The sequence below is a fragment of the Schistocerca serialis genome, chromosome 1 (genome assembly GCF_023864345.2).
Source record: "Schistocerca serialis cubense isolate TAMUIC-IGC-003099 chromosome 1, iqSchSeri2.2, whole genome shotgun sequence".
NCBI lineage: Eukaryota > Metazoa > Arthropoda > Insecta > Orthoptera > Acrididae > Schistocerca > Schistocerca serialis.
The window spans coordinates 1,106,343,348-1,106,359,027 of NC_064638.1; the positions used below are offsets into that span (position 1 = coordinate 1,106,343,348).

At 42.7% G+C, this 15,680-nt stretch overlaps 1 protein-coding gene across 4 annotated transcripts in view; it reads right to left on the reverse strand.

The window, feature by feature from the left end:
• LOC126459215 (uncharacterized) overlaps positions 1-15,680 on the reverse strand; it is a 64,596-nt gene that overhangs the window by 35,915 nt on the left and 13,001 nt on the right. For 2 of the 4 annotated variants that reach the window (XM_050095846.1, XM_050095845.1), the window contains exon 2: positions 8,327-8,443. The exons of the other annotated variants lie outside the window; for them this stretch is intronic. In XM_050095846.1, the coding sequence (XP_049951803.1) occupies positions 8,327-8,443 (117 nt within the window). The remainder of the gene's footprint in view (positions 1-8,326; positions 8,444-15,680) is intronic. 4 annotated transcript variants of the gene reach the window in all.

Sequence of the window (15,680 nt, forward strand, 5' to 3'; positions counted from 1 at the left end):
TTGGTGTAGGAGGAACTAGTTTCATCATTTTAAAATTTGTCACAGTAGTGAGTAGGATGGAAAACTTGCAGGGTAAATGTATGTCAGATGTTAGATGTGTCCTGCGTTGAAGTATTAAGAACGTTTCACTCCATGTGACTAGTATTTCAGAAATAACATGCATTTAACATTTCAGTGTGTTTCAGTGTGCAGTCGTGTAGCCTTACGATTGCATGTGTTTATGTTTCACTATCATTACCTTCACAAATATCATCTTGGTACTGACCTCAAACACTAGTACAATACTTTAGAATTGATAACACAGTTGATTTACGTAAAATGCTTCAAAACCCTGTCCCTCTAGAGCTCCACCATGCATAAACCTCACGTTTTCCCTTATCCGTCTGTTATATCACCAAAACACTATCATAACTCCTATACATCGATAAGGGATGCTAACATCCTCAACGCGTACGCACCTGGAGAGATCTTCTTCTTGTGCGCTTGGATGGCTTCCGTGAGTAAGGTTTGCGCAGAACAATCTTCGCTGGACATCAGTTACTGACTCAGCTAGCTCTGTTCCTTAATGAAATGTGGAATGTAGTGGGTATAGTACCTTCCTTCTAGCCAGTGGCAAATTAAATCAGCGATAATGTTGCATGGAGGGTTGTTCAAAGACGATGCGGAGGGATCTTTCAATCTCCAACTTTATCCTGTAAGTGAGAGAATACTCTATGGCACCCATTCACATAGCGAAAGATGTGGAATCGTAATCGTAAATTCCGAACTACGATCTAAGAGTCAGAAATATGTAGAAAATCTAACTACATCGGCATACAACACTGTCGGGTATACTTTGGTGTATATGTTAACGAATTAACCATGAATGGATGTACTGCACAGTTCTCTATCCGCATTCACAATCTAGTATAAGGTACACTTAAAGTAGTGGAGGGATGATTTAGCGATGATACAGTAATTGGTAAGCATGATGGCGTATCATTGGTCAGTGTTCAAATTGTGGAAAGATTGTAAAAATGCTAAAATTGATTGCACATCAACTGTAGTGCTTATCACAGTGCATCATCCCATATTGATCGTGTCTTTTCCATCCCATCCGTCCCAATGGTATACTGTTGATAATCATGTAATGACTGACTGACACCACTTGTTTGAGATGGAGAGAGTCTTGATGGGAGGGAAACCTTCTGGGGACGGCCATCACTGCAACAGCGATCATGTACATAACTGCAATATGAGGAATCAATGCTCTTGGTATCTTTGAAATGAAACACCTAGACATTTGCTATCCTGGCAATGTGAGAGATGAGATTAAATGCAGAGGTCATCACCTTCAGACGGCTGCTTGGAAATGCTCCACAATGCCACAATCTCTTCCAGTTTCCATATGTCCTCAACATTTGTATCAATAAGAAACACCACTGCCATGTGTTGTGGGAGCAGATATTTTACAGCATACGATGTCTGTGAGAGCAAATGGATCGAAAATGTTAATGTCGGTTTAGCACCTGACACAGACTTCGAAGGTGTGGTGGAAAAACAAATTGTGTGGTGGTGCAAAAAGCTTTTGTCATACACTGATCTATGTGTTACAGCAGAAAAACAATGTATCAACTGCTTACGAGAGAACAACGTAGGGAATCTCTCTTGTGACTGATAGTCTGTGTTGTATGGTCCTCCTACAGTACAGTCGATGAAACTTTACATTGGTCTGTGAAAGTGACTTCTTTCACTGGTCACCTGATCCACTGTACCAATAGATGTATATTTAACAGGATCGTCACATATACCCGATGTCAGCATGCAGATGGTATTTCTTTTTTGATATGTCAGAAGAGAAGAATGTGGTAATATCTTACTGAGTTTTCTACTGGGTAATGTTAGCGAGGTTTTAGTAGTTTGTTGTTTTTCTCTGTTGGATGGTACAAAATAATGTGGAGGGAGAGAATGTTCAGGAGACAGATGTGAATGCACCATGAAAGATACAGATCTCCTTCGAATTGCAATACCTGTATGTATCTCGGAAATGCACCACAATGCAGTTGCAATATCATGCTTCTTACAGTTCCCATATGTGTTGAAGGAGAAAGCTTCTTTGGTGCTGGGTGCTGGCCTTACACATTGTACGCTGTTGGCCGAGCTAAGACAACATGTTCCTGTTTCCAAAGAGTGGTCCAAACATGGACCCTGTCACATTAACTCATCTCACCCTGTTTCTCCATGGGATGCAGAATGTGGCAGGCATAGCGCTCTTGGTCTTCCGCTCAGTTCCGACTTAAACTGGAACGATCACATCGAAAAAGGTGCGAGGACTGCGGGGCATAGACTGAGAAACAACTACAAGATGTAAAAAGCACTCCGTCTTCAGGCCACAAGTGGCCCATAGGGACCATCGGACCACTGTGTCATCCTGAGCTGAGGATGCAGATAGGAGGGACATGTGGTCAGCACACGGCTACTATTTGGTCAAGGAGCTCCTTAACTGGCATCACAAGGCTGAGTGCACCCCAAAAATGGCAACAGTGCAATGCGGCCCGGACGTCACCCATCCAAGTGCTGGCCACGCCCGACAGCGCTGAACTTGGGTGATCTGACGGGAACTGGTGTATCCACTGCGGCAATGCCGTTGTCTACAAGATGTAAAGAGACTGTCTAAAACCACGCTGGAGTTTTGCTGTATGGGGTATGATGTGTCGCAAATGCCATCAAATGCCGACACTACAAGTCAATGCACCGCCATTTGGTTGGTTCTCACCTCAGCCCCTGCAACTACCCGACATGCCAACTCTGTTATTTGCAGCTCGACCTGCAGAAAGCTTTCACATACACTGGAACACAGTACAGAGGACGTGTAAAACACCGAGAGAGTTTGCTGCCAGCACATACCTTTCGCTACACCTGCAAGTGTCATGGGCAGCCAATCAGGAAGAAGTGTACCTTCACAATGTGAGTATACTACAGAACCTGTGTTATCTACATGTTATTAGGATAGAACCAGGCACCATCGCTGAGATGTGGATCCACAATGCCACTAGGGCAGCGCAACTCTCTGGCCTGGGTCACTGAGTGTAGACATTTTGAATGAGCGTGAGGGATGTACAAGTGTATCAGCGATCTCCTACATTTAGCCATGACAACAACTACTACTGACTGGATAATTGTTTGAGCGTGTTGTGTTTCGTGCTTCTCAATACATCACAGTGGACTCTGTCCTGAATTGGTACTTGCTGTTGTCTCTATCCTAACACATCCTAACACGTGGTAGACCCTTACTCCTCCTTCTGAATGTAGTAGAGAGAACGCACTTATGGATTATATAGTGTTTTAAGAACGCAATCGCAAAGTTTGAATATTTTATTTTTTCCAGTAGTGGTATTGCGAGCATGTATGTGTCCAGCCCTCCTGCAATTGTTTAATTTGAAATTTACAGCTACCTCCAATGTAATGGACTTCCTACGAAATTACCTAACTTGCCAGTATACACCAATAGGAGACAAGAGCAAAAAAAGCCCAGAAAGGTTTGGAAACTGAACACTTGCTGGGATCAAATCCCGCCAAATGGACCTGTCCTAGTATTCACCAATAGCATGGAAGGAAAAATTAACCATGTGCATCGATTTCATTAATTAGTCACTTAGTTTACTGACTTCAGCTGTATTTCCAGATCGATTCCCAGTCAGGAATTTGCTTTGGAAGGAGTTCTTACAAGCACTGATACCCCACAGGGGAAGGCTTTGAGGTCTCCCAGGCAAACCCTGATGTGTTTGTGGATTGTTCTCACTGTGACTCATGGTGCACACAGTGTGAGCAGTGGCACGTGACAGGACATGACCACTTGAGAGAGAGAGAGAGAGAGAGAGAGAGAGAGAGAGAGAGAGAGAGAGAGAGAGAAAGAGAGAGGGAGGGAGGGGGGGGGGGGCGTGAGCTGTGTTTTGACAGGAATTTCTCAGGTGTCGATATCAAAGGTTTGCTGCCACCAACCACTTTGTTCGCAAACGAGCACGACTTCTGGTCTGCAGGCCACATGAGCTGACTGGAGATGTAAGGTCTCGGCATAGGTAGCACAGTCTCCTGGACGCCAGAGCATGGTGCAGCCTGGAGAGGTGGTCAGGGCATAGACGCGCAGTGCTCTGCAGCCTGAATAAAAGATTTTTGAGTGCGATTACGTGAGGATAACGTTCTACGAGTCGGGGCGTGGAATGTCAAAAGCTTGAAAATGGTAGGGAAACTAGAAAATCTGAAAAGGGAAATGCAAAGGCTCAATCTAGATTTAGTAGGGGTCAGTGAAGTGAAGTGGAAGAAGACAAGGATTTCTGGTCAGATGAGTATCGGGTAATATCAACAGCAGCAGAAAATGGTATAACAGGTGTAGGATTCGTTATGAATAGGAAGGTAGGGCAGAGGGTGTGTTACTGTGAACAATTCAGTGACCAGGTTGTTCTAATCAGAATCGACAGCAGACCAACACCGACAACGATAGTTCAAGTATACATGCCGACGTCCCAAGCTGGAGATGAACAGATAGAGAAAGTGTATGAGGATATTGAAAGCCTAATGCAGTATGTAAAGGGGAACGAAAATCTAATAGTCATGGTTGACTGGAAAGCAGTTGTAGGGGAAGGAGTAGAAGAAAAGGTTACAGGAGAATATGGGCTTGGGACAAGGAATGAAAGAGGAGAAAGACTAATTGAGTTCTGTAACAAGTTTCAGCTAGTAATAGCGAATACCCTGTTCAAGAATCACAAGAGGAGGGGGTATACTTGGAAAAGGCCGGGAGATACGGGAAGATTTCAATTAGATTACATCATGGTCAGACAGAGATTCCGAAATCAGATACTGGATTGTAAGGCGTACCCAGGAGCAGATATAGACTCAGATCACAATATAGTAGTGATGAAGAGTAGGCTGAAGTTCAAGACATTAGTCAGGAAGAATCAATACGCAAAGAAGTGGGATACGGAAGTACTAAGGAATGACGAGATACGTTTGAAGTTCTCTAACGCTATAGATACAGCAATAAGGAATAGCGCAGTAGGCAGTACAGTTGAAGAGGAATGGACATCTCTAAAAAGGGCCATCACAGAAGTTGGGAAGGAAAACATAGGTACAAAGAAGGTAGCTGCGAAGAAACCATGGGTAACAGAAGAAATACTTCAGTTGATCGATGAAAGGAGGAAGTACAAACATGTTCCGGGAAAATTAGGAATACAGAAATACAAGTCGCTGAGGAATGAAATAAATAGGAAGTGCAGGGAAGCTAAGACGAAATGGCTGCAGGAAAAATGCGAAGACATCGAAAAAGATATGATTGTTGGAAGGACAGATTCAGCATACAGGAAAGTCAAAACAACCTTTGGTGACATTAAAAGCAACGGCGGTAACATTACGAGTGCAATGGGAATTCCACTGTTAAATGCAGAGGAGAGAGCAGATAGGTGGAAATAATACATTGAAGGCCTCTTGAGGGTGAAGATTTGTCTGATGTAATAGAAGAAGAAACAGGAGTCGATTTAGAAGAGGTAGGGGATCCGGTATTAGAATCGGAATTTAAAAGAGCTTTGGAGGATCATAGTATGAAGGCTTTCACGACCGGATGACATATCTTCTGGTAAACCTTGCGGGATGTCGGCTAGACTCACCGGAGGAGAAACACCCCTCTGAAGATGTCCAGCGCAGCTCTGGTCGAAACGTTAGGAGCTGAAGAGTTTCATGGACCACGACCTTACATCGCGCAAGGTTTACCAGAAGATAGCTTTGGAGGACTTACGGTCAAATAAGGCAGAAGGGATAGATAACATTCCATCAGAATTTCTAAAATCATTGGGGGAAGTGGCAACAAAACGACTATTCGCGTTGGTGTGTAGAATATATGAGTCTGGCGATATACCATCTGACTTTCGGAAAAGCACCATCCACACAATTCCGAAGACGGCAAGAGCTGACAAGTGCGAGAATTATCGCACAATCAGCTTAACAGCTCATGCATCGAAGCTGCTTACAAGAATAATATACAGAAGAATGGAAAAGAAAATTGAGAATGCACTAGGTGATGATCAGTTTGGCTTTAGGAAAAGCAAAGGGACGAGAGAGGCAATTCTGACGTTACAGCTAATAATGGAAGCAAGGCTAAAGAAAAATCAAGACACTTTCATAGGATTTGTCGATCTGGAAAAAGCGTTCGACAATATAAAATGGTACAAGCTGTTCGAGATTCTGAAAAAAGTAGGGGTAAGCTATAGGGAGAGACGGGTCATATACAATATGTACAACAACCAAGAGGGAATAATAAGAGTGGACGATCAAGAACGAAGTGCTCGTATTAAGAAGGGTGTAAGACAAGGCTGTAGCCTTTCACCCCTACTCTTGAATCTGTACATCGAGGAAGCAATGATGGAAATAAAAGAAAGATTCAGGAGTTGAATTAAAATACAAGGTGAAAGGATATCAATGATACGATTCGCTGATGACATTGCTATCCTGAGTAAAGTGAAGAAGAATTAAATGATCTGCTGAACGGAATGAACAGTCTAATGAGTACACAGTATGGTTTGAGAGTAAATCGGAGAAAGACGAAGGTAATGAGAAGTAGTAGAAATGAGAACAGCGAAAAACTTAACATCAGGATTGATGGTCACGAAGTCAATGAAGTTAAGGAATTCTGCTACCTAGGCAGTAAAATAACCAATGACGGACGGAGCAAGGAGGACATCAAAAGCAGATTCGCTATGGCAAAAAAGGCATTTCTGGCCAAGAGAAGTCTACTAATATCAAATACCGGCCTTAATTTGAGGAAGAAATTACTGAGGTAGTGAAACATGGACTGTGGGAAAACCGGAACAGAAGAGAATCGAAGCATTTGAGATGTGGTGCTATGTTGAAAATTAGGTGGGCTGATAAGGTAAGGAATAAGGAGGTTCTACGCAGAATCGGAGAGGAAAGGAATATGTGGAAAACACTGATAAGGAGAAGGGACAGGATGATAAGACATCTTCTAAGACATGAGGGAATGACTTCCATGGTACTAGAGGGAGCTGTAAAGGGCAAAAACTGTAGAGGAAGACAGAGATTGGAATACGTCAAGCAAATAATTGAGGACGTAGGTTGCAAGTGCTACTCTGAGATGAAGAGGTTAGCACAGGAAAGGAATTCGTGGCGGGCCGCATCAAACCAGTGACTGATGACCAAAAGAAAAAAAAAAAAAAAACGTGAGGTGAATCATATTGACGTCGACTTCGTGACGGCATTACTTGCATGATTGGAAAAAAGTACCACAATTGTTAAAATATTCCAGACTGTCTTGTCAGCCACAAATTGTTTAAATAAACAGTATCCCAAACACTGCAGTCAATTTCCGAACCAGTTCTTTAAATAAATTGGTAAACTAAATTCCAAACCAGTCTTGTATCCCATAACACGATTAAACAAACCATATCCCACGTCTTCTTTGCCTATCAGAAATTGTTTAAACCTTATTCCATACACTGCAATCGAGTTCCCCACATATTCTTTAAATACGTAAACTATATTCCATAAACCGCCTTGTACATAATAAATTGTTTAAATAAACAAAATTTCAAAACATTGTCTTGTGCATACACTGCAATCGATTTCCCACTAGACAGCCAATTATATGAGTCTTTTTACTGCCAATTTCCAGGTTAGGAAAGGAAGAGGTATTGGGGTGAGGGGAGGGTGGCTGGAGAATTTCACAAAGTGGAAGAGGTTAATTAATTTATCAGTTTAATTAATTAGTCAATCAGTTTGATAGAGAGGGAGATGCCTATTCGAATAACTGAGGTCTGAAAGTGTGCTTGTATTGGCAAGGTGGAAGGTGGGAGGATTGGAGATTTTCAGAGAGCAGGAGAGGTTGAGGGGGAGGGAAAACGGTGGTTGGTTTCTCTGAAGGGTGGATTATCCCTAAAGGAGTCATAAATCAACCCCCAAGGAGTTATAAATCAATTAACAGAACATAAGGTCAAATTGAGGGGGAGGGGGCCATAAATCAATATAGTCTGCCCCCCGAATGTATGCAGCCCACACTAACGTATTGTGTTACAGCTGACTTTCGTCCTAGTACTCACTAACACAAAGTGTTGCTTTTTCCTTTGCGTGTGGACAGGTACGATGTGTAACAAGTCCACTTCAGCTAGCCTCTGTCCCTTTATGGTGGAAATAGTTAGTACCCGATTAAATCTTAGTACCATCAACGGAAATTAAAATGTTTCTTAGTAGACACGTATGTGGCACCATAATCGACAGCAAACATTAAATTACTGAGTACGGTACATTAGCTCACAGAAGTACTAACAAACCACCGTTTGCTTACCTTCCAAGGGGTCTTGGCCACTGAACTGGCTGAGCAGTGGTATGACGTTTTCACTAGTGGGATGACTACCCTGCTCACTCTGAGATGAGATAACCGATGCCACATTTGCGTTGGCACCTGTAACATCAGCGGCATTTTATGCAAAAGAAGTAGTTTAAAAGTTTACCAAAAAACTAAATTACATCTTTAATTTGCCTAGAGATTTAGAAATGTAACGCTGCTGTAATAAACAGTTGTGGTAAAGTGGGAACGTTATCAGTGTAATAACGTAGATCCAGAACGTAAAGGGGGGGGGGGGGAGTGGAAGAAAAGAATTAGCATCAACGGCAGTCAAATGTTTCGAAATGACAAGTTTTTTCTTTTAGCCTGTAGTTGGATGTCAGTTAAGAAGTGGCTCGATGAAATAGAATTTGAATTATAAAATCTAGAAACGATTATTCAGTGCATTTATGTCTGTGGTGATTAAGTAGTACTTTCATGCATTAAAACATATTAATTAATCCTCGCACGGTAAGCTAAATAAAATGCGTATTAAACGTGATGGGAGGGACTCAATAGATATCTAAGTAACTCTCCCGACAGGTTGTATGTGTGCATTACAACGTTCTGAATTGGAAAGAGTGATGAGGGGAGGAGACACAATGTGTACAGAAAGGAAATGATTAATTCATGTAAATGATTAATTCATATTACTTCCGATAATTTAATATTCCTCACGGGGCTTTAAATGACAAAACTGTTTATATTACATTGCCAAACGAATAAAACGAATTCAAACGATTATTAATCGCCTTGTCGTATTGCCAGTCCAACACATAATACTCCCATGTGCGTGGGACACAGGGAAAGTGGGTAAATCAAGAGAGTTGGAAGTCCGTCCTCTCTAGTAACAGGATCTTAAGACTCGTATGATCAGATAGAACCAAAAACAGTTGCATGGATCATCATATTATGGCTACTTCAATGTTAATCATTCATCTAAAGGGAACCAAAACCACGCATTCGGCATCTGTATGAGCAGTTCTTGAAAAATAACTTCGGGACATGAACAGCTAATTCATAATCGGTTCGTGAACAAAGTTTCAGGACTTTAATGAATTACCGAAGTTTATCTGCATCAAAACTAGCGTTTCAGAATGAAATAAGCCAACACACAACTCTCAGAGCTGTGCTTCCCACCAAGCAGTTGCTGCACTGCAATTAGAACTGTCATCCATCAGGACCTGTATTTCTCTTAGTCCAACGGCAGTGGTCGCAATGCTGGTAATATCAGAGTTCCGCGTCTCCCTCCAACATCCAAAACCGATACCTTCTGTTTCAGAATCTGAAACCTGAATGAAGGTGATGTTTCCTATCTGAGATCCACTTAGGCTCTGCGAAAGAAAGCACATAAGTTAGTTTACTAGCGAATAACATGCTGTACAGGGTAGCAGCCAGTGAAGGAGTATTTAGGGAATTGGTTAAAAAAATTATTTCAAAGGCCCCAGTAAATTCTGTACAAGTTTCTTCCCAAAGCTGTGCGGCTGGTCCCGGCAGAGATTCGAGTCCTCCCTTGCCCATGGGTGTGTGTGTTTGTCCTTAGGATAATTTAGGTTAAGTAATTTGTAAGCTTAGGGGCTGATGACCTTAGCAGTTAAGTCCCATAAGATTTCACACACATTTGAACATTCTTCCCAAAGCAACTTATTCTGTGCCTGCGTGACACAAGTTGCCTGCCTTTGAGAACAGCGGCAGTTCTGTCTAGTTGAAGGTGCTGCCAAGAGATGCCTTGAGGCCTCTGCTGAAACTACTAGCGAATTCACGCCGTAGGTTTTAGCCAATAGCGTGCGTAGGACACAGGTCACGTGTGTGGACGCTGGAGGGATCTGCAGTGGAGAACACAGTTGCTTCCCTCTCTTGTGATCCAGACCTCGAGCAGAACAGACGTCTTTCTTGGGAGGCAGACCATCTGGCTCTGCGCCCTATGGCCGGCCGCCAACATGAACCGCCTCCCCTTCCGTTGCCCACCATTTAGTTTTTCGTCCTCCTAGACCGGCCTATACCCGGTAGCTCTAGGGGCGCCCATTGTATTCCGTTTTTATTTTTTTATTTTTTTGGTCATCAGTCTACTGACTGGTTTGATGCGGCCCACCACGAATTCCTCTCCTGTGCTAACCTCTTCATCTCAGAGTAGCACTTGCAACCTACGTCCTCAATTATTTGCTTGACGTATTCCAATCTCTGTCTTCCTCTACAGTTTTTGCCCTCTACAGCTCCCTCTAGTACCATGGAAGTCATTCGCTCATGTCTTAGAAGATGTCCTATCATCCTGTCCCTTCTCCTTATCAGTGTTTTCCACATATTCCTTTCCTCTCCGATTCTGCGTAGAACCTCCTCATTCCTTACCTTATCAGCCCATCTAATTTTCAACATTAGTCTATAGCACCACATCTCAAATGCTTCGATTCTCTTCTGTTCTGGTTTTCCCGCAGTCCATGTGACATGTTTCACTGCCATACAATTCTGTACTCCAGACGTACATCCTCAGAAATTTCTTCCTCAAATTAAGGCCGGTGTTTGATATTAGTAGACTTCTCTTTGCCAGAAATGCCTTTTTTGCCATAGCGAGTCTGCTTTTGATGTCCTCCTTGCTCCATCCGTCATTGGTTATTTTACTGCCTAGGTAGCATAATTCCTGAACTTCATCGACTTCGTGACCATCAATCCTGATGTTAAGTTTCTCGCTGTTCTCTTTTTTACTACTTCTCATTACCTTCGCCTTTCTCTGATTTACTCTCAAACCATACTGTGTGCTCATTAGACTGTTCATTCCGTTTAGCAGATCATTTAATTCTTCTTCACTTTCACTCAGGATAGCAATGTCATCAGCGAATCGTATCATTGATATCCTTTCACCTTGTATTTTAATTCAACTCCTGAATCTTTCTTTTATTTCCATCATTGCTTCCTCGATGTACAGATTCAAGAGTAGGGGTGAAAGGCTACAGCCTTGTCTTACACCCTTCTTAATACGAGCACTTCGTTCTTGATCGTCCACTCTTATTATTCCCTCTTGGTTGTTGTACATATTGTATATGACCCGTCTCTCCCTATAGCTTACCCCTACTTTTTTCAGAATCTCGAACAGCTTGTACCATTTTATATTGTCGAACGCTTTTTCCAGATCGACAAATCCAATGAAAGTGTCTTGATCTTTCTTTAGCCTTGCTCCCATTGTTAGCCGTAACGTCAGAATAGCCTCTCTCGTCCCTTTACTTTTCCTAAAGCCAAACTGATCGTTACCTAGCGCATTCTCAATTTTCTTTTCCATTCTTCTGTATATTATTCTTGTAAGCAGCTTCGATGCATGAGCTGTTAAGCTGATTGTGCGATAATTCTCGCACTTGTCAGCTCTTGCCGTCTTCGGAATTGTGTGGATGATGCTTTTCCGAAAGTCAGATGGTATATCGCCAGACTCATATATTCTACACACCAACGTGAATAGTCGTTTTGTTGCCACTTCCCCCAATGATTTTAGAAATTCTGATGGAATGTTATCCATCCTTTCTGCCTTATTTGACCGTAAGTCCTTCAAAGCTCTTTTAAATTCCGATTCTAATACTGGATCCTCTATCTCTTCTAAATCGACTCCTGTTTCTTCTTCTATCACATCAGACAAATCTTCACCCTCATAGAGGCTTTCAATGTATTCTTTCCACCTATCTGCTCTCTCCTCTGCATTTACCAGTGGAATTCCCGTTGCACTCTTAATGTTACCACCGTTGCTTTTAATGTCACCAAAGGTTGTTTTGACTTTCCTTTATGCTGAATCTGTCCTTCCAAAAATCATATCTTTTTCGATGTCTTCACATTTTTCCTGCAGCCTTTTCGTCTTAGCTTCCCTGCACTTCCTATTTATTTCATTCGTCAGCGACTTGTATTTCTGTATTCCTTATTTTCCCGGAACATGTTTGTACTTCCTCCTTTCATCAATCAACTGAAGTATTTCTTCCGTTACCCATGGTTTCTTCGCAGCTACCTTCTTTGTACCTTTGTTTTCCTTCCCAACTTCTGTGATGGCCCTTTTTAGAGATGTCCATTCCTCTTCAACTGTACTGCCTACTGCGCTATTCCTTATTGCTGTATCTATAGCGTTAGAGAACTTCAAACGTATCTCGTCATTCCTTAGTACTTCCGTATCCCACTTCTTTGCGTATTGATTCTTCCCGACTAATGTCTTGAACTTCAGCCTACTCTTCATCACTACTATATTGTGATCTGAGTCTATATCTGCTCCTGGGTACGCCTTACAATCCAGTATCTGATTTCGGAATCTCTGTCTGACCATGATGTAATCTAATTGAAATCTTCCCGTATCTCCCGGCCTTTTCCAAGTATACCTCCTCCTCTTGTGATTCTTGAACAGGGTATTCGCTATTACTAGCTGAAACTTGTTACAGAACTCAATTAGTCTTTCTCCTCTTTCATTCCTTGTCCCAAGCCCATATTCTCCTGTAACCTTTTCTTCTACTCCTTCCCCTACAACTGCATTCCAGTCAACCATGACTATTAGATTTTCGTTCCCCTTTACATACTGCATTAGCCTTTCAATATCCTCATACACTTTCTCTATCTGTTCATCTCCAGCTTGCGACGTCGGCATGTATACTTGAACTATCGTTGTCGGTGTTGCCCGCGAAAGGCAAAGGTCCCGAGTTCGAGTCTCGGTCGGGCACACAGTTTTAATCTGCCAGGAAGTTTCATATCAGCGCACACTCCGCTGCAGAGTGAAAATCTCATTCTGGAAACATCCCCCAGGCTGTGGCTAAGCCATGTCTCCGCTATATCCTTTCTTTCAGGAGTACTAGTTCTGCATGGTTCGCAGAAGAGCTTCTGTAAAGTTTGGAAGGTAGGAGACGAGATACTGGCAGAAGTAAAGCTGTGGGTACCGGACGTGAGTCGTGCTTCGGTAGCTCAGTTGGTAGAGCACTTGCCCGCGAAAGGCAAAGATCCCGAGTTCGAGTCTCGGTCGGGCACACAGTTTTAATCTGCCAGGAAGTTCCTCATACACTTTCTCTATCTGTTTATCTTCAGCTTGCGACGTCGGCATGTATACCTGAACTATCGTTGTCGGTGTTGGTCTGCTGTCGATTCTGATTAGAACAACCCGGTCACTGAACTATTCACAGTAACACACCCTCTGCCCTACCTTCCTATTCATAACGAATCCTAAACCTGTTATACCATTTTCTGCTGCTGTTGATATTACCCGATACTCATCTGACCAGAAATCCTTGTCTTCCTTCCACTTCACTTCACTGACCCCTACTAAATCTAGATTGAGCCTCTGCATTTCCCTCTTCAGATTTTCTAGTTTCCCTACCACGTTCAAGCTTCTGGCATTCCACGCCCCGTCTCATAGAACGTTATCCTTTCGTAGATTATTCAATCTTTTTCTCATAGTAACTTCCCCCTTGGCAGTCCCCTCCCGGAGATCCGAATGGGGGACTATTCCGGAATCTTTTGCCGATGGAGAGATCATCATGACACTTCTTCAAATACAGGCCACATGTCCTGTGGATACACGTTACGTGTCTTTAATGCAGTGGTTTCCATTGCCTTCTGCATCCCCATGTCGTTGATCATTGCTGATTCTTCCACCTTTAGGGGCAATTTCCCACCCCTAGGACAAGAGAGTGCCCTGAACCTCTATCCGCTCCTCCGCCCTCTTTGACAAGGCCGTTGGCAGAATGAGGCTGACTTCTTATGCCGGAAGTCTTCGGCCGCCAATGCTGGATTATTTATCAAAATTTAGGCAGTGGCGGGGATCGAACCCGGGACCGAAGATGTTTTGATTATGAATCAAAGACGCTACCCCTAGACCACGAAATACTTAAGCTTGTATTCTGTACACCGAAAGATGTACTGTTGTTTAGACTTAAATAATTTGACGGCAGCCGTGGATGCCCACTCAGAAGTCCTGACAGCTCGACCTCCTGTACACTGTCGTCGTCAGCCTGCTGCATCAACCTCCTTCTGTCTTCCTGCACATGTACAGCTCTAACAACAATTGCTCCGTCAATCAAAAGACTGTTTTCTGTTCATATTCCATCTAGGTTAAATTTTCGGAGACTGGTCTATGGGGTAGACAGAAGTCGACGTTCTGCCATGCCCTGCTAATGAGATCTAGAGGGAATTTCTTATGAACGATGACTAGAGAGGGAAGTAGGAAAGCAACGAGAGAGACAGCGTGTGTTTGTGCAACAAACCGCCCAGGCGCCTGCTCTTCAAGGAATTTGGATTATTTTAGAAAAATTTCTACTGTTAAACTCTCATCGGAACTAGAAAGAGTGCTTCTCTTTTCCCCAGCTTAATCTGAGACGATTCCAAGTGTCTGTTTAGAATAATTATTCCTTTATTCGACGCTTTCTCCTAGACACCTTCAAGTCAGAGAGTGTGAGAAGCACCCATTATTAGAGAGAAGGGGCGTCGCTAAAGCTCGGCATTTTTGCTCTCTGTCACCGGGTAGCCAGACACCTGGAGAATAATGTTGCTGTCCCACTCACCTCAGACCACTTACGTAGCACACGTAACCATGGTCTTATTGTCTAAGCGCAACTTCCCGTGGCGTTGCCGCGGTGAGAACGGTCTGCCTGTCTATTCACAGTGCGTTCGAGGGGTGGGGCCCTGTCTTCCGTGACCAATGCGTTTCTCCTCCGTAAGGACTAAGACAAGGCTGAAGCCAAAACTAAAATTAAATTACTAGTTAAGAAATCGTTTTCTTATACAGAGTAATAAAAACTGCTCATACACAATCCAGACAAGGAATTCCATCTACGAGGGTTGCCCAGAAAGTAATGCTCCGCATTTTTTTTTTTCAACTAATCGGATTCGAAACGTTATGTATGCATTATCTGAAGTCTCCTGAGTGAGCGAGAAACGTCTGGAGAGGTAAAGCAAAAGAAATACTAAACACAGAAAGACTCAAAGAGGTGCAACTGATTTGGAAGACAGATTTATGGAAAAATGGATAAAAATGAGGGAAGGACTCATGGACCCTGCCAAAGAAATACCAGGAATTAGAGTATCCCAAAGTACCAGGAAAGAATGGATAACAGAAAACATATTGAAAAAGATGGAAGAGTGGAGAAAGTGGAAAAATGTAGAAACTGAAGAAGGCAAAAGGAGGTACAAGAAATTGAATAATGAATTAAGATGAGAAACTGAAGAAGCAAGGGAAAAATGGATGAAACAGAAATGCGACAAAATACAGAAAATGGAGAAAGAGGGAAAGTATGAAGTGATATATTGAGTGAGATAGTTTTTGAACGGAAAAGGAATAGGAATAACATGGAAATAGAAAAAGCGGATGCTA